The 24,557-nt window shown below is 42.3% G+C and overlaps 1 protein-coding gene across 1 annotated transcript in view; it reads right to left on the minus strand.

Moving 5' to 3' along the window:
- Positions 1–24,557, minus strand: part of ankfn1a (ankyrin repeat and fibronectin type III domain containing 1a) — a 108,681-nt gene that overhangs the window by 47,893 nt on the left and 36,231 nt on the right. The window contains 1 exon segment of the mRNA XM_088323868.1: positions 1,342–1,458. Within this exon segment, the coding sequence (XP_088179994.1) occupies positions 1,342–1,458 (117 nt within the window).

Genomic DNA, 24,557 nt, shown 5'->3' on the forward strand with positions numbered 1-24,557 from the left:
TGGCTCCATACCTGGCTTCGAAGGACCATTGATCCTAGCATATGGAAGTGATTTATTTTGTAAGGTTTATTGTTCTATATTCTTTATCAATTATCCATTAGCCGTTATCGGTCAAATCATAATACGCTACAAAGCCAAGGGGCCAAGACACTTGCTCTCAGCCAAGAGGCCGAGTCAAGGTCCTATCCACAGAGCCATGCAGCGATCAGTGCGAAAGCATCGTTCCCGGAGGTACTGCAATACCGGGCCATGCGTGGAGTGGACAGAGCAAGCTCTTATTCCATCTTCGGAATGCAAAAATCATAGGCTATGGTCATGCCGACTCATTTAGAATCTCACAGAGTTCTTCAATTAATTCAGAACCACAGTTGAACTGATCTGGCCGTCACATGCCGTCACATCTAAATTTTCTTAATTGGCTGATTTAACTGAAAATGATACCGGTATCATTTAATGCAGACCTGCAAAGTCCAGGTGCCTGTTGAAAGTAATCCAAGGGAAAAAAGTGTATATTTCCAAAAGTAAGGGTGGGAAAAATATATATGCACCTTTGTCTGCGGTGTCCACAAACACTCACCTTCACTGGTCCCTACTTCCCATAACCCCCCGTGTCTGTTACGCCCCTTCTTTTTAATTGGTCAGTGCAAGACTTATCAGAACAAGTGTCCAAAATAAATACATGACAAAAATATACAGTTGCAAATACATATTATACATGGTTACACATATTTACGAAGAAAGACGGTACACCGAGAGTTTTCAAAGCTTTCATAATAATAATAATACCTGTGAAAGGTACCACCACGCTACTCCTAACACGCTCGCAGGGTTCTTAGCGTAGCTGTTAAGAAAAAAGCTGTGCCGCAATTATGAAATTTATGGCAAGCCGTCCTCGTCATTCTCGTCATTATTGACGTCTTCCTCACAATTGAAACTAACCTCTATCCTCTGTCATACGGACAAATCGATCATAATCCAAGAGGATGCACAATTCCACCGGTCTAGATTTTACCTTTAGAACTCGAGTGCCGCTGGTGTTCGTTAGAAAAATTACTTAAATAAGCCGCTTCACTGAATAAGCCGCAGGGCTGAACATTTGGGAAAAAATTAGCGGCTTTACGGTAGTTATCATTTGAATAGAAAATGTTAGTGTCGTCTGCAAATATTACTATTTTCAATAGTTTTGAAACATTAAAAATATCGTTAATATATAAATCAAATAACTTTGGCTTAAAACTTAGACTACTACCTTTTTAACCATTTGCGCAGAAACAAAGACCACTTTCTAACAGCAAGATGTTTACGTGTGGAACCAGCTTAACTGGTCCCCGAAGTGCTCACCTATCCAGGCTTCGTGAGGTGCGTTGCGTGTAGAACTTGAGATCTTTGATCAGAGCATCTCCAGCAGACGCGCGATGGTTCCACCTCTCGGCCAATCGGGAAATCTTGCTGTCTGACCTGTTGAGACAGGAAACCGCTGTCATGAGCACATTGAGTGGTCTATGGGATATAAAATGTCCACTTTCAATATTTATGATTCAGCACATATAGAGCCAATCACAGTTGAGATTGGGACAAAAGACAGACTCCCACCTTGACTGGTCATCAGCAAGCCTCTAGTGGCATTAAGGCATAAAAAATGTATCCAAAGGTCATATTAGGTAACTAAGCTACGGAAATAGCAAAAATGAAATTTGATTTTTTTTTTAGTGTCACCCTGTTGAACATAAAAGCAATGCTAGGTGCAAAACTGGGTTGCGTACATCAGTTCATACAAGTTTCCGCTCAGCAGCTTTGAAAGAAAGTGAAACCAGCATAGCTACAAAACTAAGATAACTATTAAAAATAAACAGTCTGAAGTCAATGGGATTTGAGAAAACAAAACAAAGCTCAGGCGGAACGTCAGCCCCACAGTTCTGAGTACCGGCTTCAAATCCAGCTACCTGTCTCCCTGTGCGTAGTTTGCATGTTCTCCCTGTGCCTACGTTGGTTTTATCCGGAAGTGTCAGTTTCTAAATTGTCGCTAGGTATGGGTGAGCATGTGAATGGTTGTCTGTCGGCTGAGACGTGCTCAAACACCCACGAGACCCAAGTGAGGATACGTGGTGCAGAAAGTGAAGGCATGTATGTAAAACAAAACTCAAAAGCAAATACAACTGCAATGAATAGGGAGGTTCAGTAATTCTTCCTCAAACACACAAAAAAGAGGAATATTCTTTTTAAGTGTAATGCTGTCAGAATATGGAATACGGGTGCCAGGGCGACCTTTCGCTTCGCCACCGGAACAAGGAACATGACAGAGTCTGGTGTTGGGATGTTGGGTTGCAGGTTTGAGCATGTAGGATCTCCCTCCAGTTTGACGAACTCTGAGTGAAAGTGACATGCCCCATCCTGACATGATCAACCTCAAAAATCGAATATATCATATAGCAAATGTTACTACTAAGGATTTTAATTGTTTCTTAAAAAAAAGCCATAATAAGTGACCTTAGCTTATGTCACATTAAAATAATGCAGTTACATGACTTCCACTAATACTAATGGCTCTACCAAGAATTTTCTAACCCTGATTTCCATTCATGCCAAATGGGATTTTAAGCCTTGCAAGTGAGTCACAAAAATATTAATGAAGAGAGGACAAAGTCTGGGAAGGGTGGGCAATCATTACTAGAAGATTAGTCAGACTCATATACACACTGAGTGGGAACTCGGTGGTCTCATTAGCTTTAAAAGATGTGTAACACATAAAAAAAAGACTGCATCCTGCATTGGTTGCCTGTCAACCCTAGAGCACAAATTTATCATCACCGTGTTAGTGAATGGCACACAATATCAGTTGGATGTGGACCATGCCATGGATTTTTCGCAAGGGACTCTCAGGGCACATATTTAACTGACTAATGCCAGATGTTTCTCTCAAATGGGAAGAACTGGTGCCAGACGATTTTGATCATTATGACTAATTTTTGAAGGCCTACAGAAAAATTAGTTCTGTAGCATAAATGCACAGGACATCTTAAAAAGAAGCACTGAACCTCATATTTCGTTAAAAAAGTGTGTTTCTAGCTTTTACCATTGATTGGTAAACGACAAATGAAAATTGCTAAGTTTCTTTAAAATACTTAATTCCAGAATGCATTTCAAGCAGAACTTTCACTTCCATGCTTTTTTGCTTTGGTGTATCTAAACAATGCTTGCTACAAACAACACAATAGTGCTTTGCTTGTGAAATAACACTTTATTCCAAGAACACTGAATTTATGCATGAACAAAAACTTTTAAGAGCCCGATTTTTCCGGCGACGTGATCACACTATTTCAGTCCCCGTAGTGATCTCCTCCCTGCACATGAAACGTCATCCCTCTCTGCCATCTCGTTGACAAAGGGACTTTGTCATCTTTTTTAGGAAGAAGTGTTGACTGTCTTTGCTGTATTCATATATTTGCGTTTCTGACCACACTACTTCACTATTCTCCATATGGGGCCGACTACAGACTCTCAATTGTTGGATTCAGGAAGCAACACTTGGAAATTGGGATTCCTTGATGTGAGGAAAAGGATCTGATCAAAGGCAGTCCTGCCATCTAACGGTGATTTATCATACTTAAAAAAATTCCAAAGAAGCTTTCTATTTACTGATGAGCTGCCCTTAACCCATTATAATAGTTAAAAAAAAAGTTTGGGCATTTAGGAACAATACTTCTGAAAGTGTATTTATACGTTATGAGATTGAATGAGTTGAACAAGAGATGAGTCTACCTCATATTCCCTCAATGTGTGAACCAAACATACTAAGTCAGGCAAATATGGAACACAGCATTTCAATCTATCTATCCATCCATTCATTATCTGCACCGCTTATCCTCTGCAGGGTCGTGGGGGTGCTGGAGCCCATACCAGCTATCTTTGGGCAGTGGGCAGGGGACACCGTGAACTGGTTGCCAGCTAGTCGCAGGGCACACAAAAACACACAACGCACTCGCTCATTCACACTTAGGAACAATTTGGACAGGCCCATAAACCTGATATGCATGTTTCTGAAATGTGGGAGGTAACCAGAGTGCCCGGAAGAAACCCACGCAAGCACGAGGAGACCATGCAAACTCCACACAGGAAGGCTTGATCTCATGACCTCAGAACTGTGCCGCACACGCGCTAACCGATGCGCCGTCGTGCTGCCCTCTATCCATCTAATCCAAACTATTTTATCATTCCTGATTCGTGGGTGTGATTGTATGTGACATAAAAGCTCTGAAATGACTTTCGTAAACATTTTTCCGGTTGAACGTTATGCCTCCTCGAGTATGTTTCGCCAGGTTTCGTGTCAAGTGACCCCCCAAAAATACCCCAAAATCAATAACTCTCTGTTTTCCTTTGGTCTACTTTCGTGGGGTTTCTAATGTTCTTAGGTGGCCATATTGGGTAGTGTAGCTCCCAAACACTAAGCACTCCAAGCAGCCAAATCCAATCTTCTATTGTACCGGCAACGGCGGGCCATCTGCTTGTTACTAAAATATGTATTTCATCCTTGACTGGTCAATGAGAGAAAATAATGCTATTTCACACACACAATTGGATGAAAGAGTGCTAAGTGTACTCACACAGCATAATCAAGCAAGTGCTAGGTCCATCTCAGTGCATATATGTTTTAAAGGAAGACAATTCAAATCCATATTAAAACTGAGTGGGATCTAAAATATGAATATAGTGGTCTTTAGCGCATTACGCTGGCTCCATACCTGGCTTCGAAGGACCATTGATCCTAGCATATGGAAGTGATGTGCTTGATCAAGTGCAACACCAAAAATGTATTGACAGGTATCCAACCCTCAAGGTCAGGCGACACAGCTTAATGATTCTTCTTCTGTATGTATATGTTTATGTGTACTCTGTTAGAAATAAATGAATAAAAACTGGGCATGGTGTTGAAATATTGTTTCTGCTACCCACAAAATCTAATGTGATGTTCACAAATGGGACATGACAGTCCTGCAGTGTTGAATGATCCTTAATCACTTTAAGTGAAATGAAAAAATATTTAATCTGCCCAAAATTCCGGGTGGTCAGCACCCCCAAAGGTCTGAATCTTAAATTGACCCTGATTCACACTCACAATCACAGAATTCAAAGTGAACCCAAGTAGCATACTAACAGAATTGTCACACTATATTGGTGATGGACAACACCAAGCATTGGTCGCCTCTGAACAATTAGCCTTACAAGGCCATTCACAAGTGTAAGCGAAGCCACACTGAATCTTTTATATATATATATATATATATATATATATATATATATATATATATATATATATATATATATATATATATATATAAAGTATTTGAAAATCCTGCTATTTTGTTATTTCTCCCACTTAAAAATCATTGAGGGATCTGAAATTTTCATCGTAGGTGCATGTCCACTGTGAGAGAGATAAACTAAAGAGAAAAATCCAGAAATCACAATGCATGATTTTTCAACAATTTACACGTGTAATACAGATGCAAATAAGTATTTGAACAACTGCGTATCAACTAGAATTCTGACCGTGAAAGACCTATTATTCCGCCCATTAGAAGTCCACTTGTACTCCATGTATCATCCTGAATCAGATGCACCTGTTTGAGGCCGGTAGCTGCATAAAGACACATGTCCACCCCATGCAATCAGTAAGACATTAACTTGTAACATGGCGAAGATCAAAGAGCTGTCCAAAGACACCAGAGACAGAGGCTGGAAAGGGCTGCAGAGCAATTGCCTAGCAGCTTGGTGAAAAAAGCAAACACGAGGAAATGGAAGAAATTAAACAAGACAGTTAATCTCAATCGGAGTTAAGCTACACGCAAGATATCACCTCATGGGGTTTCAATGATTCTAAGAAAGATGAGGAATCAGCCCGGAACTACACGATAGAGTTGGTCAATGACCTGAAAAGAGCTGGGAACACTGTTTCCAAGGTTACTGTAGGTAATACAGTAAGACGTCATAGTTTGAAATCATTCATAGCACAAAAGGTTAACCTGCTTAAACCAGCACATGCCAAGGCCCGTCTAAAGTTTGCATATGGCCTTCTGGATGATACACGGGAGAAAGTGTTGTGGTTGGATGAGACCAAAATGGAACTTTTTGATCATAAGGGTGAAGAAGAATGAAGAGCACAATTCGAAAAACACAATCCCTACTGTGAAGCGAAGGGGGTGGTAGCATCATGCTTTTGGGGGTATTTTTTTCACTGCATTAAAGAGAGGATGACTGGGGCTGTGTATTGTGAGATATTGGGGATCAACCTCCTTCCCTCAGTCAGACCATTGAAGATGGGTCTTGGCTGGGTCTTCCAACACAACAACGACCAGAAGCACACAGCCAGGAAAACCAAGGAGTGGCTCTGTAAGAACCATATCAAGGTTTTAGCATGGCCCAGCCAGTCTCCAGACCTGAAACCAATCGAAAATCTTTGGAGGGAGGTTAAACTCCGTGTTTCTAGGCGACACTGACTGATCTAAAGAAGATCTAGGTGGAGGAGTGGGCCAAGATCCCTCCTGCAGTGTGTGGAAACCTGGTGAAAAACTACAGGAAACGTTTGACCTCTGTGATAGAAAACAAAGGGGAGTGTACCGAATATTAATATTTATTTCTGCAGGTGTTCAAATACTTATTTGCAGCATTATCACACAAATAAATTGTTGAAAAAATCATGCATTGTGATTTTCTGGATTTTTCTTTTTAGTTTATCTCTCTGACATGCACCTATGATGAAAATTTCAGACCCCTGCATGATTTCTAAGTGGGAGGAATAGCAAAATACCAGGATGTTTAAATACTTATTTTTTCAGTGTACACACACACACACACACGTATATATATATATATATATATATATATATATACATATATATATATATATATATATATATAATATTTTGGGGTACAGTTCAAGTTTGGAATGTAGGTATGTAATAAAGAAGTGAAACATTTTAGTGGTTAGAATCGTTTTGCGGCGTTTATAATAATTATAAATTAATTCAAAGGGGGAAGGGTTCAATTACTAAATGATCATGACATATCTAAGCATAAAGAATTGATATTGGATTGGTATCGAGCTATACTACCACATATTTACTTGAATCGTATCCATACCGAGTATTGCCCACCTCTACTGGATATGGGATGGTTGAAATATACTCACATTGCACTACACAATGTACTTGTTAGCGGGTACCTTTTAATTGAAAACTACTGCAATCCTAGTGTACAAATAAAGATCATTTTTGCATTCTTCATGAATCAAATCCTCCTTTTGCATCAATAAAATCCAGTCTCTAATTTGTTTTCCTTCACAAAACCGACTTTAACACAAAAGCATTATCACCAAATTGTGGTGGCGGCAATACTCACGGCGAAAAGCCAAGCGGAGAAATTCAAAGGCAGCAATTGCCGTACCTTCTCGGCACGCCGCAGAGATCTCACATGCGCCACCAGTTGCGTATGCACGCTCCAACGTTTTCCGCTCGCTCACTCGGCGCATGATAGAAGCGCTGCCCGAACTGCTGCAGGTGAGTGAAAGATGTTGTGAGGGAAAAAGCCTCCACAAGCAGCTTTTATATTGTACGCACACTCGTGTGTACTAGTGGGCATTTGACCATGCACTAGGGAGAGACTGAGACTGAGGGAATGGAGAAGAAGCAAGAGTGAGGCTGAGTATGACATGCATGGTCTCATGATGAAGAAAAAGATGAGCACGCCTGGAGTAATGGTTAAAATATAGGAAGGACATTCAAATCACTTATTTTTCTTTTTTTTTTTTTTTTAAACAAACATAGACTCTTTGCTACTATGCACTTTAGATATCGCTGGCTCACTGCTTGGCGGATTTTTTAATTTAATTGTCTTAATTACCATTGACATCAACGTATCCTGCATTGTGTTCTGCAGCAGACCGCACACAGAAAATGCTATCACGGGGATAGTGTGTTTTGGGTGGGTATGACTGTCTGTGTGAGCAACTGTGATAGGTCAGTCAAACAGCGGCACAAGTCAAGGTGTCCACCCACCCAAAATAACATGTAATTGTAGATGCTCAAAATGACTCCCCTCTGGTAAGAGCAATCTTTCCCAGTCATATCTTGGAGGTAAAATTGGAAAACCACAAAAACCTTTTGAGACAAAATCTGAACCTGAAAGTAACAAAAAAAATGTGACTGAGGTAGATTAAATGAAGCCTCCAGGTTAGGAAAGCTATCAAAGTAACGTTCGCATATAGGTCTTTAAATCGTTTGATACCCTTATCTTGCTACACCCAAAACCCTGGGTCCACGAGAGAAGAAAATTAAACGATTTCTCACAGAAAATTGAGTCAAGAAAGAAGATTTGGTACGCCGGCCTGAGGCTTCCGAAAAATCATTATTCACCTGACAACTATTGAGATGAAGTTTTCTGCTCATCCGCAACAGCCTTTTCAGAAAAGGAAAAAAAAAACAATGTACTTTTCTCTACAAAAACAAAACTACAGAAACACTGTACTACAAAAATACTACAGATATACAACAAATATTCTTGGAAATACAAAATACAACAGAGATACTACAATAAAATACTAAAGTAATACTACAAAATTACTATAATCATAAAACTACTGTTATAATATAAAAATATTATCCCAAGAGCCAAGAAGATATCTGCAGGTTCGAGAGCGTTTTCCATTTGGGCCCCGGTGCTGTGCAACGCTCTTCCCCCTGAGATTCGATCTGCAACCTCAGTGGAAATGTTTAAATCTAAGCTTAAAACACACTTCTATTATACAGCATATGAATAACCTATATTTTATGTCGAAAATATAAGGGGATGGTATTATAATAGTCTGTAGTTTGCAATAGTCTTTGATCTGTGCAGCCCTTTGAGACTTATTGAGATTAAGGGCAATACAAATAAACATGAATTGGCTTGACTTCTCTGTTGCCATCATTTAGCTAAAAAATATTGCAAACTCAATATCTATAATGACCAATTAGTAAGTATTTTATTTTGTATTTGGGTGTTTCATTGATCCGGTTGAATTAACAGAAGAACTCCTTATATTGTTTGGTAAATTCTGGACTACAGAGCACACCTGATGAAAGGCCAAATGCACAGACTTAAGGGCCCGGTCACACAGCCGTTTGCGGCTAAATCACGGCCAGAAATTTCTGCCTGAGAGGCCGACGCTATTGGACGCTTTGAGATCGCCATACAGACGAGATACAGCAGTGTTTAACACGCGGTCGGAAATTCGCGCGCGGGTGGCAGCGCGATAAAGTTTTGCGCTGCTCAATTCTTTAGAGCGTGGGTACACAGCCTTTCACGGGCGTATCGAGGCTGAATCACGGCCAGAAATTTCTGGCCGTGAGGCAGACGCTGTTGGGCGCTGTTGGACGCTTTGAGACCGCCATATAGACGAGATAAAGCAGTGCTTTACTCGCGGTCGGAAATTCACACGCGGTTGGCCGCGCGAAAAAGTTTTGAGCTGCTCAAAACTTTGAGCACGTGTTAACCGCGGGCGGCACACGAGGTAATGACGCGGAAATGACGCGGAACGACGTGCTCTGGCCGCGGCCAGGGCGTGGTTACACATGGGTAGGACGGGAAATTTCAGCGGGTAATCGTGGGTGGAGCATGGTAATAGCATGTTCTGCGCCTGTATCGTGGTGTTATTACGTGGAATTAGCGTGTTACGCGTGTGACGGTCAAACGCCTTTCTCCGCGTATATACAGCGCGATTTGCCGAGCACACGTCAGTTGTGCTCGAGACGTCAAGGGGTGAACATGGATCCCCGTCACCGTAGTGACCTCGTCTTAATCCATTTTTATTTCTTGACATTTCTTTTCATTTCATAACAAGATAATAAAATAAAAATGAAAAACTATTACAATAATAACATATTGGCTTCTTCGGTGCCATAGCTTGAAATCTTGATCTTCACGGGACTGTGTCTTGAGCGGTTATGATTTCTACAGCCCGGTGTTATGCCGAGAAATACATCCCTGCCGAGATTTGCATCCCCTCGCTACTACAACCACTTTTACCTCGTTTTATCTCACTTTTAGGGAATGTAATGGCGAACATATAACCAAAACCACTTCGTCTTGCATTTGTTGGGAATGTAATACAACTTAAACCATTCCGTCTTTGTTTTTGTTGTGAACGTAATCGAACGGTAATGCACACCGTATATAAACCCCCCCCTCGCGTGAACGCGCATTCTGCTGCGCTTCCAACAAAAGCGATCGTATTCTATATAAAACGCTTATTAAAACAATAAAGCGAGCTAATTATAACAATTGGGAGATCCTAGTCTATATAACGCGTTTATTTAAACAATAAAGTGCGATCGTATTCTACAAAATGCGGTTGTTAACGCGGATGAAAAAGTCACCAACGTCAATGCACGCTTCCAACAAAAGCGATCGCAGCAGAATGCGCGTTCACGCGAGGGGAAGGGGGGTTGCGTAGGAGTCGGATTTGGGCACAACACCGGCTCGGGAGCTTTCATACCCGTGGTCCACACGAGAAAATGACGCGGAAATGACGCGATGATGAAGCGGAACAGTCGCCGGCGTCTGTTTTGCGGGCATACCACCGATGAACAGCGGGTTGGCCAATTTTGCGCATTTTCCATCGCGGGCAACCACGGGCAAAAAAAAACCCGCAAAATTTTAGCCGTAAATCAGCCGCAAACGGATGTGTGACCGGCCCCTAAGGAAGAAAATCAGCTTTCTTTTTGTCCAAGCCACGCCGAAACTGCAGACTTAGACAGCCATAAAAAGGACTTGTTCACGTCCATTTCTCATATTTTTTTTTAAATCAGCTGGGAAATGTCTAGTACTGAAGAGTAACACATTGTGCCGAAACGAAGACACAAGTTTGCAGACTGTGTCCACAGCTGTCCACCTCAGTCAACAAGTGCAGCAGTCAATATTCATTATTTTGGCATTAACATATTGTCTAGAACCAGAACAGGATCAGGACCCAAACGCGTGACGTTTCTCACATAAGCCTTTTGTTTTACGGGAAATGGGGAGTCATGCACGTGAGGCAGCAGTCTGGCGTGAAATGATAGGAAGCCAGAGGCCGACGAGATCGATACCAATCGCCCGAGTAGATATCGGACAGATGGTGTCGATATCGGACAAGACCGGACAAACAAGATTGATAAAGAAACAGGATATCGAAATAAAACAGGACAAAGTAGACGGGAACGAAAACAGGAGAGAATAATAAACAGTCTATAAATACTGTGTAGAAATGAATAACTAGTGGCGTTTAGAACACTTGCTTCAGGGTCTAATTTAAACAGGGACAAATTCATATCAAATGATTCAGAATTTCATTGGCTAAATGTGTCAATCAGTATTTCAATCAGTCACTATTGGCTAAAGTTATATGGAAGTAAAGGAGGCATTGACCTTTTTACCTATACATGCCTGTATAGAAGCGGCGAGCTCACCGGCAAAAGAAAGGGAGGCGGTCTATGCATTTATACAAACAACAACTGGTGTAGAAATGCGAAGATAATCTCGAATCACTGCTCACGAGACATTGAACTTTTGACGGTGATCTGCAGACCCTTCTACCTACCGAGGGAGTTTAGCGCGACCATCATTACTGCCGTGTACGTGCCCCCCAGCGCTAATACGAAGGAGGCAATGGACGTTCTCTACCGAACTGTGAGTGAACTGCAGCATGCTTACACCGAGTGCATTTTTATTGCGGCGGGGGACTTTAACCAGGCCAATATGAAAACAGTTCTCCCGCATTTCCATCAGCATGTAAATTTTGCTACAAGAGGTAGGAACACATTAGACCTGGCCTACACAAACATCAAAGGTGCATATAAAGCAGCCCCCCGCCCCCACCTTGGCTCATCAGATCACCTTTCTGTTATGCTAATTCCAGCATACAAGCCCCTGCTGACCAGAGAAAAACCTACAGTGAAGCAGGTGAGGGTGTGGTCTGAGGGGGCAATGGAGGCACTACAGGAATGCTTTGATTGCACTGATTGGGACATGTTTAAATCGGCTGCCACTTACAACAACAAAATAAATATAGATGAGTACGCCATTTCTGTGTCAGCCTATATCAGTAAATGTGCAGAAGACGTCAGCAATACCAAAACTATATGCACCCGTGCCAATCAGAAGCCCTGGATGACTGCTGAGATACGCAAACAACTAAAAGTACGGAACCTTGTCTTTAAATCTGGTGACATGGAGGCGCTGAGATCAGCGAGGGCTAACCTGAACCGTGCTATCAGACTAGCAAAGCGAACGTACAGTCAAAAAATCCAGGAACGTTTCCTCAACAAAACCAACACCAGGGATATGTGGAAAGGCATTCAGGCCATTACCAAATACAAGCCAACCACCGCCCCAGTGCAGGACACTAGCATGGACTTTCTGAATGACCTCAACAAATTCTTTGGAAGGTTCGAGGCACATAACGGCACCACTGCAGCGAAAGCGGTTCCAAATCAGGACGAAAGAGCACTCCACCTGGACTCATCTGACGTGAGGAAGTCCCTGAGAAGGGTCAACACAAGGAAGGCTCCAGGCCCGGACAACATTCCGGGGCGGGTACTTAGGGAGTGCGCCGATCAGCTGGCTTGTGTACTAACAGACATTTTCAACACCTCGCTAGACCAAGCCAAAGTACCATCATGCTTCAAATTTGCCAACATCATCCCAGTGCCAAAGAAACCCCAGATCTTATCATTCAACGATTACCGGCCCGTTGCACTGACTCCTATCATAATGAAGTGCTTTGAGAGACTGGTTAAAGAGCACATCACCTCCAGTCTCCCCTCCTCATTCGACCCCTTTCAGTTTGCCTACAGGACAAACCGCTCCACCAGGGATGCCATCTCCTCTGCGCTTCACCTGAGCCTGACACATTTAGAGGAGAAGAACACCCATGTGCGGATGCTGTTCCTGGACTTCAGTTCAGCATTCAACACCATCATCCCACAACATCTGGTAGACAAAATGAGACTCCTGGGTTTCAACACCCCCCTGCGGAACTGGCTGCTGGACTTCCTCTGTGACAGACCCCAATCAGTGCGGATAGGTCAGAACAGTTCAGATGTCATCTACCTCAGCACGGGCTCCCCCCAAGGCTGCGTCCTAAGCCCCTTGCTGTTCACCTTGATGACACACGACTGCGTCCCTAGGTCCGCCACAAACCACATCGTGAAGTATGCTGACGACACAACAGTGGTGGGCCTCATCAGGGATGACAACGACCTAGCCTACAGAGAGGAGGTGGAGCAGTTGGTGGGCTGGTGCAGGGACAACAGCCTGGTCCTGAATGTTGACAAAACTAAAGAGATCATTGTCGACTTTAGGAAAAACCAGCCCAACCATGCCCCACTTTGCATCAACAACAAGGCTGTGGAGGTTGTCAGCAGTATCAAGTTCCTAGGGGTGCACATTACAAACAAACTCACCTGGTCCGTGAACACTGCATCACTGGTTAAGAGGGCACAGCAGCGCCTGTACTTCCTGCGGAGGATGAGGAGAGCCCACCTGCCCCCACCCTCCCTCATCACATTCTACAGGGGCACCATAGAGAGTATCCTGACCAGCTGTATCTCTGTGTGGTGTGGAGGCTGCAGCGCTACCGACTGGGGTAGTGTGAGGAGGGTAACGAGGACAGCAGAGAAAATAATCGGGACTACACTTCCCTCCATTCAGGACATTGGCCAGAAGCGCTGCCTATCCCATGCTAAGAACATTACCGGGGACCCCTCTCACCCCCATCATGGACTGTTCACTCTGCTAGCCTCTGGGAAGAGGTTCTGCAGTGTGCGGTGCAGGACCACCAGGCTCCGCAATAGTCTAGTCCCCCTGGCCATTAGACTGTTAAATGGTCAATCTAACATATAGTTAACTTAAATCTAAACGGCTGCTAAATCTGACTTTTTGCACTACTGGCAGTTTTTTATAGCTTGCCACTCATTGCACATTGCTCTCTGCACTATGGTAATTACAGCGTTATTGTTACAGTGTTAATGTTACTGTGTACCTGACTTGTTAACCTGACTGCCCATTTTGCACATCTGGTTAGCTACTCTTCTTGCACTATCGGCACTATGGTAAAATACTATACGTAGCCAATTACAATACAACTTTATTTATATCTGTACATTCAAGGAAACTGTGGGGGTCAGATGCATCGACATTTCGTTCTGTATACACGTGTACTAGAATGACAATAAAGTAGATCTGAATCTGAATCTGAATCTGAATCTGTATAGGCTAATGCAGGCTGTGGACCGTGAAATAAAGCTAGCAATTGGCAGAAAAAATATGTCAATCACAAGTTAGGTTGCTAACGGTCTGAAGGAAATAATTTCGCTTGTCTGTTTATTTGCAAACGGGAATTATGGGGCTAAACAGACAGCCAGCAACATGGAACAGCCATTGATGCAGATATGCTTTTATCCTTTTTTTATGTCTGTTGCCATTATCGTGTGTTTTGGAGTCAATATCATTAAATGTGATGGCTGCAAGACGAAGTCTTTGGTGAGATATGCCAGATTTATACTTTTTGGGTACTTTGTTTCAGACTGATCCTGAATTTCCGTAATTAATTGGTCAGAATATCTTGAATACCAAGGGTTCAAGCTTTCCAATGATATGTTGCATGATGTATTTAGTGGCTGGTGACATCATACAGACAAATATTTTCAACATTTAAGGGTTTAACAAGTCGAGTCGGCTGATTGAATATTTTAGTGTGGCAGCCGGTATCAAATTATTGGGTGTATTTTTCCTATCAGACAAATAACTGTGATGTTATATTAGCCTTTGATCAGTCCGATAACTGTCAACCAGATAATTATTGTATAACCCTCCTTGTTAGTAACTAGTATCGGCATATATAATGTTTTTTTTAATGTAGTATTAGCAATACATGGACTCTTCTCTATTGCTTTTTTATGTGAGCAAGGGATGGGAGGGCTTAAGATCAGTCATATGGCATAGCAAGTGTACAGGCTGTGTTGATTGTACAGGATTTTAAATTTTAGTCAGTTCAGCACATCGAGTTTAGTTTTAGAATGTTTTTCTTTAAACTCCTGCATATATGTTACTGCCAATTAAATTAAAAGTGACCGCTGCGCCAATTGATTCAAATTAACAGCTGTGGAGAGTCTTCAACAAGTGTCATAATCGTGGCACAAAGTGTAACTTTTCTGTACTCGACATTTCCCCACTTATTCTGCCAAGATCGTGCTTTTACTACGCATGGACGGTGGGAATTCATTCATGCGCATCACTAATTCGGCGACAAAGCTTTTGGCTACCGAATGGAGTCATAGTTACTTTCGCTGATTATCTGCACTACGAATTTCTTCACTTCGATATTCAGAGCACTTGGCAGAAATTGTGATGCTTTGCTTTAATCAAATAGTCAAATTCCCAGCTCCGCACCAGTTTTAATCCAGCTCCCATGTGCCACCTGAGACGACCTGCCGCGACACCGCAGGGTCCGATAAGCAGTTCAGCTGGAGAGGTCTTCTATAAGGGCCTGGCGTGCATCCAAATTCGCCACTGACACCCTCGCAACTATACGCTTTCGAATTAAAAAAAAAAAAAGCCATATCGTACAGTAAGTGGTGTTTAACATATTGAAAAGGAGTATTGCCTTATAGTCTAGAATTTTCAGTAAGTAAACAAATGAATACTTGAAACTTCTAGAAAATGATGGCCTTGAATTCCTAGTCCAGTGTTTTTCAACCTTTCTTGAGCCAAGCACATTTATTTCATTGAAAAAATCCCAAGGGACTACACCAGTTGGTGCTGTTCCATCACTTGTAAAAATAAATCAAAATGAAAGCTAGCTTTCGCCAGACCACACAGGCACGCGCAATTTCCCACAGCACAGTACGACAATTAATTACTGTGCCACTGCACAGTCAATGAAAATCAGAGATTTTGATATATACTAAATACATTTTTCGTTACACGGTTTTTGAAAAAAATAAATTGGTCTGTTTAGGGAAACAGGCACATACAAAAGAACTTACGAATACAAAACTAAATTTTTCAGAGAGGACAAAGATTGGATAACAGCTAAAAAATGCCAATGGGGTACAATTTTACGGATGTATATGTCCTCTATTCCCCAAAGACACGACCAATGCAAACAATGTAGACATCAGCTTCCATGAAAAGCGAGCAGGGAGGAAACAGCTGATTGGCTACCCTGTTTCCATGACTCCCATTGAGTGCTACAGGTGAATAGACATAACAGGAGGGTTCATACAAAAACACATAAACAAGTTTTTTATCATATCTACTACAATGATTCTTAAATTGAGGTCTGTGTACTTCTGGGGGTGCATTGAGTCCACCCCAGCTATCTTTGAGCAGTGCGCAGGGGACACCCTGAATTAGTTGCCAGCCAGTTGCAAGGCACACAGAGACAAAAAAACATTCATACGCTCATTCATATCTATGGACAATTTGGACCAGCGAATTACCTGACATGCATGTTTTTGGAGATAATAGTTAATAATACTAATAATAATATTAATACAAATACCTAAATTTCTTGAAATTGCAAGTGAGGGTGATTCGTAGTTCATAAAACCAATACAAATGGTACTGAAGTGTGATAAGGTACTGAGAAGTATAAGAATGCATTGGAATCATCTACAAATATAAGAAAGCAATGAAAACCCTAACCCTAAACCCTAACCCTTAGTACTAAAATAACTGATAAGCATGAACAAGTATTGAAAAAGTATGAAAAAGTACTGAAAAGTAGTTTAAATAACTTTTAAGTTCATAAAACCAAGACAAGGAGTACTAAAAAGTGTGAAAACGTATTAAAATATTATTGAAAGATACCCCCCAAATACCCGAAAACTACAAAAAAGTACTAGATGTACTAAAAAGTATGAAAAAGTACCTATAAGTACTCAAAATTACTTTGTAGTTCTTAAAATAAATACAAAAGGTACTAAAATGTATTAATAAGTACAAAAAAGTGTGAAAAACCTTTATAAATGATTGGAAAAATATAAAACACTGAAAACTACAACGAAGTACCAAATAAACTATATAAAATACTGAAAAGTAATAAAAATCCTTTGTAGTTTGTAAAACAAGTACAAAGGTAATGAAAAGTATTAAAAAGCACTGAAAACTGAAAAAAAGTATACTAAGTTATTGAAAAATACAAAAAAAGCAATGTAAACTACTACAAAGTACTAAAAGAACTTAAAAGTATAAACAAGGATTGAAAAGTGCTGAAAATTACTTTGTAGTTTGTAAAACTAATATAGAAGGTACAGAAAAATATGAAAATATATTCAAGTGTTTAAAATTAGAATTTAAAATTATTGAAAAATACAAAGAAAACACTGAACGTACAAGAAGTTTTGAAAAGTATGACATGGTACAAAAAGTATCAAGTTAATAGTTCATAGGACAGAGACAAAAAGTACTAAACAGTATTCAAAAGTACTGAAAAGTGAGAAAAAGTAATGGAAATAAAAACTGAAAGCTAGAAAAAAATCCTAAATTACTCAAAAAATGCAAAAGTACTGACAGGTACTATAAAGGACTTTGTAGTTCATGAAAAGGTACTGAAAGGTATTAACAGGTAATGAAAAGTGTGAAGTAGTAAGGAAAATTATATTCAAAAATACGAAAATACAAAAAAAACTCTCAATTATGTTTCAGAGACAACGTCTCATTTTATTGGGATTTTGTTGGTTTGATTTCTTTTTTCTGTCCATTGTAATGGGTCCCAAGAAGGTAAGTGATAAGGGGAAGAAAAGTGAGAAAAAGCGACAATTGCAAAAAACAGAAATCGTGTCCAAGGGCCATTAAAGCGCTACTGGAGGGTACATTAAATGGTTTGAAAGTGTTATATTTTAGCTGGTTACCAGTGTATTACCTTTATTAAACCTTTACATAATTTAACTATTATTTCTGTTTAGGTAAAAAAATTGTTTTAATTTCTTTTAGTATGTGGCTAATTCAAAGCAGTTTTAGGAGGTTGCTTGTACAAGATATAGGCTTTTTGCTAGTACCGTAAATTCCGGACTTTAAGCCGCTACTTTTTTCCCAAACGTTCAACCCTGCGGCTTATTCGGTGATGCGGCGCTCGAGTTCAAGGCACATGACGCAGCTTACAAGCTAAACGCAATCGAGCAGCCCGATAAAGAAGGAAACAGAGCTACTAACGCACTTTACCTTGGGAGCGTGTTGCTAGCGTGTTTTTGAATAAGGGAGCGTGGGACGACGTCTATATGGCATAGTCTCTTTCCCATACTAAAGGAGGACAACTTTGATGACGACAGTTATAGGGAGGAAGATGAGAACGTGGTTTCTATATGCACGGTATGTTCTTTCTAACAGACCCGCTAATCGTATTGCGAGCTTTTGTTAGTAGCGTTTTGCTACCCTTCACAGAAACGGTTTGGGATGAAAGTTATAATATTATTATTAAAGCTTTGAAAACTCTCTCGGTGTTCTGTCTTTCTTTGTAAATATGTGTAACCATGTATAATATGTATTTGCAACTGTATATTTTTGTAATGCATTTATTTGTATTTATTTTGGACACTTATTCTGATAAGTCTTGCACCGACCAATTTAAAAGAAGGGGCATAACAGACGCGGGGGATGACGGGAAGTGGGGACCGGTAAAGGTGATTGTTTGTGGACACGGCAGACAAAAGTGGATATATATTTTTCCCACCCTTACCTTTGGAAATATACACTTTTTTCCTTGGATTACTTTTAACGGGACCTGGACTCTGCAGGTCTGCATCATATCTTAAGTACCTGTATCATTTTCTGTTCATTTGCCGGCTATGATTGTTGAACAATATTTAATGCCTGGTTAAATGGCTCTGAAATTATGTACTATGATCGCAGTAAGGCTGTGGGGCTAGGGACCTTAGCTCGGCCTTTTGGCTGAGAGTAAGTGTCCCGGGCACCTTGGCTTTGTAGCGTATTATGAACTGACCGATAACGGATAATGGCTAAGTAATAAAGAGAGTAGAACAATACCCCTTAAAATATCCCCCCCCCCCTGGTTAAAACCGCGGGATTCCAAAAAGGGTTTGGATAAATGTTGTGATTGCATAACAAATATTAACGTGGGCGCACGCGGCTTATATACAGGTGCAGCCTGTGTAAGTACAAAAGCGTTTATCCTCTTAAAATGTGGTGGGTGCGGTCTATAATCGGGTGCGCTCTATAGTCCAGAATTTACGGTATATATGGTACTTGAAGTCGTTTTGGTTTTGCTGGTGATTTTTTTCTTTTGGAAAAATTAAAAGGTGAATATATTCTCCTACCTCTGTTTAATAGTGCAGATTCATTTAATTTGATACATTGGAGAAGTGGGATTTGTATTCTTGATTTGGGTTGCAGTTTGTCATTTGGGTAGAATGGAGGGTCCTGAAGACCAGTTTAGAACCACTGCACCAAAACAGTGCAACGCTTTATCACTGTGCCTTGAGTTCCATCCATCGCCATGGAAACATGTAGCCAGAGGCTGTATCAGACTTAATGGCTACCTTGGGCCGTCAATGTGTGTTGAGAGGATTGTGTATTGTGGTGCAGTTGTCAAGCAGCATTTGCGGTGGGGGGTTGAAACATGGGTTTCAATATAACACTTGCAGAGAACTACACATTTTATTAAACGTGTCAAAATGTTTACATCCCAAGGCTGATTTTTACATAAAAGAAGACATTTCTGTTGCAAAACCAGTTTAGTGTAAAACAATGTTTAGTAACACTTGTTGTATACACAGGGTTTGTACACTTTTTTCATAACTAAATGTACGCACTTTAAGGACTTTCAGAGCCAATTTTTAAATTTCTCCTATCTATCTATCTATCTACCTTGGTCATGTCCCTCGGGAGGGGTGACCGACAGCAAGACAAACACTCACAATAACGAATAAAATAAAATAAAAAGAATATAAAAACAAAATAAAAAAGGGAAAACATCAAAAAACACACACACAATCATTTTTGGACCATTGCCAACCCACATGCCCAAACACCCAAACAAGTTAAGCACCTCGGCACCCAAGTCGGTTATGCTTTCGTCCCTCCAGATTTAACGGGACACAAGAAAGCGGCCATGTCACTCGGGTCAGGGTGACACAACACACTCTTCTGTTCAAAAGCAGGGCCCGACAGCTTTCACTGGTTTACCCCTGCCGCATCATACAGGTGCCCTGCCCATCCCTTAGAACGCGTCCAAACATCCCACTATCCTTTTACAACACTACCACTCATTCCTATCACCAACAAGAGCTCTAGCTTCCACTGGATTTAGACTTCTTTCCTGCAGAGCACTCATAACACTTTCCATTCACGTCAATCGCGGCCTTCCTCTTGATCTTCTTCCATTTACTTCTGCTCTGTAGATCCTCTTCAACATTCGCTCCTCATCCATCCTCTCCATGTGTGCAAACCAACTGAGTACTCTCTTATCCACACTCTTGCTCAGTTCCACTACTACTCCAGGAACATTAAAATAAGAAATGCAGTGTGAAACATGTGTTTTGCAGATAAAAATATATATATATATATCTACAATTCACATGTGCGATTTTTACACTTGCTCGTACATTTATGAAGAAATTTGATTTTTAGATCTTGGGTAAATTGCGAATATATTTGTTTTTGAGACAAATCTCTCCCCATATTGTTGTTGGGTAAAAATGATAATAATTAATATGTAGCTTACATTTCCAGTTGCAGGGACTTTTTCCCATTACAATGAATCACTGGGAAACATTACTTTTATCCTTGCCAATAATAAATGTCGATATTTCCATGAGAAATCCTTGTATAAATAAACATTCAATACTGCTCTGTTTAGGTGTAGCATCTGTCTTATAAGGGGCGATGATGCTTCATCGGACAATGCTGTACAACATAACACCAGCTGCCGTCAATCACTAAGGGAGAAATGGAATGGCAAACCGAAGCCACCAGAGAGCAGTGTCGTGTCATTTTCAAGCAGACACAATAATTTCAAGCATTTAAAAGCACTTCACCCAAAATTCAAGCACTTTTCAATCCTTTAGAACACATAATTTAAATTCAAGCATTTTCAAGGGTATATACAGTGGAACCTCGGTTCTCGACCATAATCCGTTCCAGAACCCTGTTCGAAAACCGACTTGGTCGATCACGGAAATTTGTTTTTCCCATTAAAACTAATGTAAAATCATTTTAATCTGTTCCAACACCCTGAACGCTTACCATGCACGTAAACATGAAGCTAAGCCAGGCTAATCGTACGTTCGCGTTAGCGTAATCTTCCGTACGAAAGATTACGCTAACATGAACGTGTAAAAATAAAAATATCAGGTCGTTTACACGTCATTTAGCACCCGGGTCTCCACAACAAGTGGTGAGCGGTTAAAGGATAAAGAAAAGAATTATGAATAGGATTTCTTACCTTTGTGGTGCTCAGCAGAAGCCATGCTGTATGTATAGAAAGATCGGAAACTCGCACACCTTCTTCATATTTTACTATTATTTCTTTCTTAAATGCAATAGTTGTACTCACTACTTTTGTCACGAAGCGTGCGTGGTGGCGTGGAAGGTGACCGGACCAGAACGGAGGCAGGAGGCATGAAGGGAGAACTCAAATGCGTTGACGATCCATAGGTTTTATTTAATAAAATAAAAGTCGCCCAATACTCCGGGGCAAAACAGAACAACACAGAGTTCCTCCGGCACGAACTCAACAGGACATGGCATAACAGACTAAAACATGACAAGGCATAACAGACCGGGATTGTGTATATAAGTAGTAATGAACCCCCAACCGCAGAGCCCACCATGCAGCCTTAAATACAGATCCACCATTAGTGAAACTGCTTTCAGCTGTTGCCCAGGGGGCGGGGCAGACTGGTCACCAAGGCGACCGTGACAGAGCCCCCCTCTTAAGGGACAGCTCCCGAGGTCCCAAAAAAGAAAAAATTACAACCTCACGCCCCGGAATGGTTCGACGCTCACGATTGGGGCAACCCCGCTTCCTCCTCCGAACACGCAGGAACGGGGAGAGGCAGGCGCCATCTGCGTCGGGCGGATCGGAATCGGCGCTCGGCAGGGGGGAGTCCGGCGGGCAAGCTGGACAGGGGATAACAGACAGGCAGAACCGACGTGAACAGGACAGGCAAAATCAGAACAGGTAAACAGGACAGGCCTCTACAGAAGAGTCGCACTCAGGACAGGCCTCTACAGAAGAGTCGCACTCAGGTCAGGCCGATGCAGAAGAGTCGCACTCAGGTCAGGCCGATGCAGAAGAGTCGCACTCAGGTCAGGCCGATGCAGAAGAGTCGCACTCAGGTCAGGCCGATGCAGAAGAGTCGCACTCAGGTCAGGCCGATGCAGAAGAGTCGCACTCAGGTCAGGCCGATGCAGAAGAGTCGCACTCAGGTCAGGCCGATGCAGAAGAGTCGCACTCAGGTCAGGCCGATGCAGAAGAGTCGCACTCAGGTCAGGGCGATGCAAAAGAGTCGCACTCAGGTCAGGCCGATGCAGAAGAGTCGCACTCAGGTCAGGCCGATGCAGAAGAGTCGCACTCAGGTCAGGCCGATGCAGAAGAGTCGCACTCAGGTCAGGCCGATGCAGAAGAGTCGCACTCAGGGGGTTATCAGATTCAGAAGAGTCGCACTCAGGGGGTTATCAGATTCAGAAGAGTCGCACTCAGGGGGTTATCAGATTCAGAAGAGTCAGACTCAGGGGGTTATCAGATTCAGAAGAGTCAGACTCAGGGGGTTATCAGATTCAGAAGAGTCAGACTCAGGGGGGAACAGATTCAGAACAGACAAGACAGGACAGGAAAGACTGAACAAAATCAGTACAGGGAGACTCAAGGCAGGCATGGGAGTCGAACAGGCAGGCATGGGAGTCGAACAGGCAGGCTTGGGAGTCGAACAGGCAGGCATGGGAGTCGAACAGGCAGGCTTGGGAGTCGAACAGGCAGGCTTGGGAGTCGAACAGGCAGGCTTGGGAGTCGAACAGGCAGGCTTGGGAGTCGAACAGGCAGGCTTGGGAGTCGAACAGGCAGGCTTGGGAGTCGAACAGGCAGGCTTGGGAGTCGAACAGGCAGGCTTGGGAGTCGAACAGGCAGGCTTGGGAGTCGAACAGGCAGGCTTGGGAGTCGAACAGGCAGGCTTGGGAGTTGAACAGGCAGGCTTGGGAGTCGGAGTCGGGCTGGCACGCAGGGGAGACGGAATAGCAGGCAATCGGCACGGGAGTCGGGCAGGCAGGCATGAGAGTTGAACAGGCAGGCGTCAATTCTTCCCGGGACCCCATTCGAGGCACAGCAAGGGCCACGACGGGCGGGGCCGTGGTTCGAACGGGCAGGGAAGGCCAACTCAGTAGGCGCCTGCCGAACTGCGCTCTCCAGCTCTCCCCAAGTCGCGCTGGGATCGTTCGCTGAGTTCTATTTGTTGGCTGGTTCATTCTGTCACGAAGCGTGCGTGGTGGCGTGGAAGGTGACCGGACCAGAACGGAGGCAGGAGGCATGAAGGGAGAACTCAAATGCGTTGACGATCCATAGGTTTTATTTAATAAAATAAAAGTCGCCCAATACTCCGGGGCAAAACAGAACAACACAGAGTTCCTCCGGCACGAACTCAACAGGACATGGCATAACAGACTAAAACATGACAAGGCATAACAGACCGGGATTGTGTATATAAGTAGTAATGAACCCCCAACCGCAGAGCCCACCATGCAGCCTTAAATACAGATCCACCATTAGTGAAACTGCTTTCAGCTGTTGCCCAGGGGGCGGGGCAGACTGGTCACCAAGGCGACCGTGACAACTTTTCTTTTTTCACCTGTAGCAACTTTGCTGCTTGCACCGAACTTCTTCCGAGGCATAATTAGGGGTTAAAACACTCCGTTCACCGATATTCAAAACGAAAGCAAAAATAAGTGCGCGCTCACGTGACAACAGTTCTTCACGAGGGGTGGGGGCAATCTACACCCGTACGCCGCTCAGCATCGCCCCTAGCGTACCAGCGTTCGAACTCCGATTTTTTGAACGAAAAGTGAAGCAAGAATTTCTCGAAATTTTTGGCCGAGAACCGATTTGTTCGAACTGAGAGGCGTTCGAAAACCGAGGTTCCACTGTACACTGTATCAGGGGTTGCCAACTTTTTAAAATGGAGAGCTACTTTTTTGTTACTGATTAGGGCAATAAGCGATGGGTTTGATATACATTTCTATAAAGACATGTTATTACAATCTTATTAATATGTTACTATTATGTTATTATAAGGTTTTGATTTTTGTAGGTTACATAGGCTCAGTCTACTAATATACATCATGCCAGTTAGAAATCAAATTTCCTAGAAAATCACAATGACATATTTTCATAACCAGTCCGTGGGCAACTCAGGTGGTCTTAGGGGGCTACCTGGTGCCCATAGGCACCATGTAGGGAGATGGCTGCACCGTACTGCATGAGAACCTTTGTAGTGAAAATTGACCATGTATATACCGACAAAGGTTTTTCACTC

The sequence above is a fragment of the Urocampus carinirostris genome, chromosome 19 (genome assembly GCF_059441175.1).
Source record: "Urocampus carinirostris isolate Australia breed hairy pipefish chromosome 19, RoL_Ucar_1.0, whole genome shotgun sequence".
NCBI lineage: Eukaryota > Metazoa > Chordata > Actinopteri > Syngnathiformes > Syngnathidae > Urocampus > Urocampus carinirostris.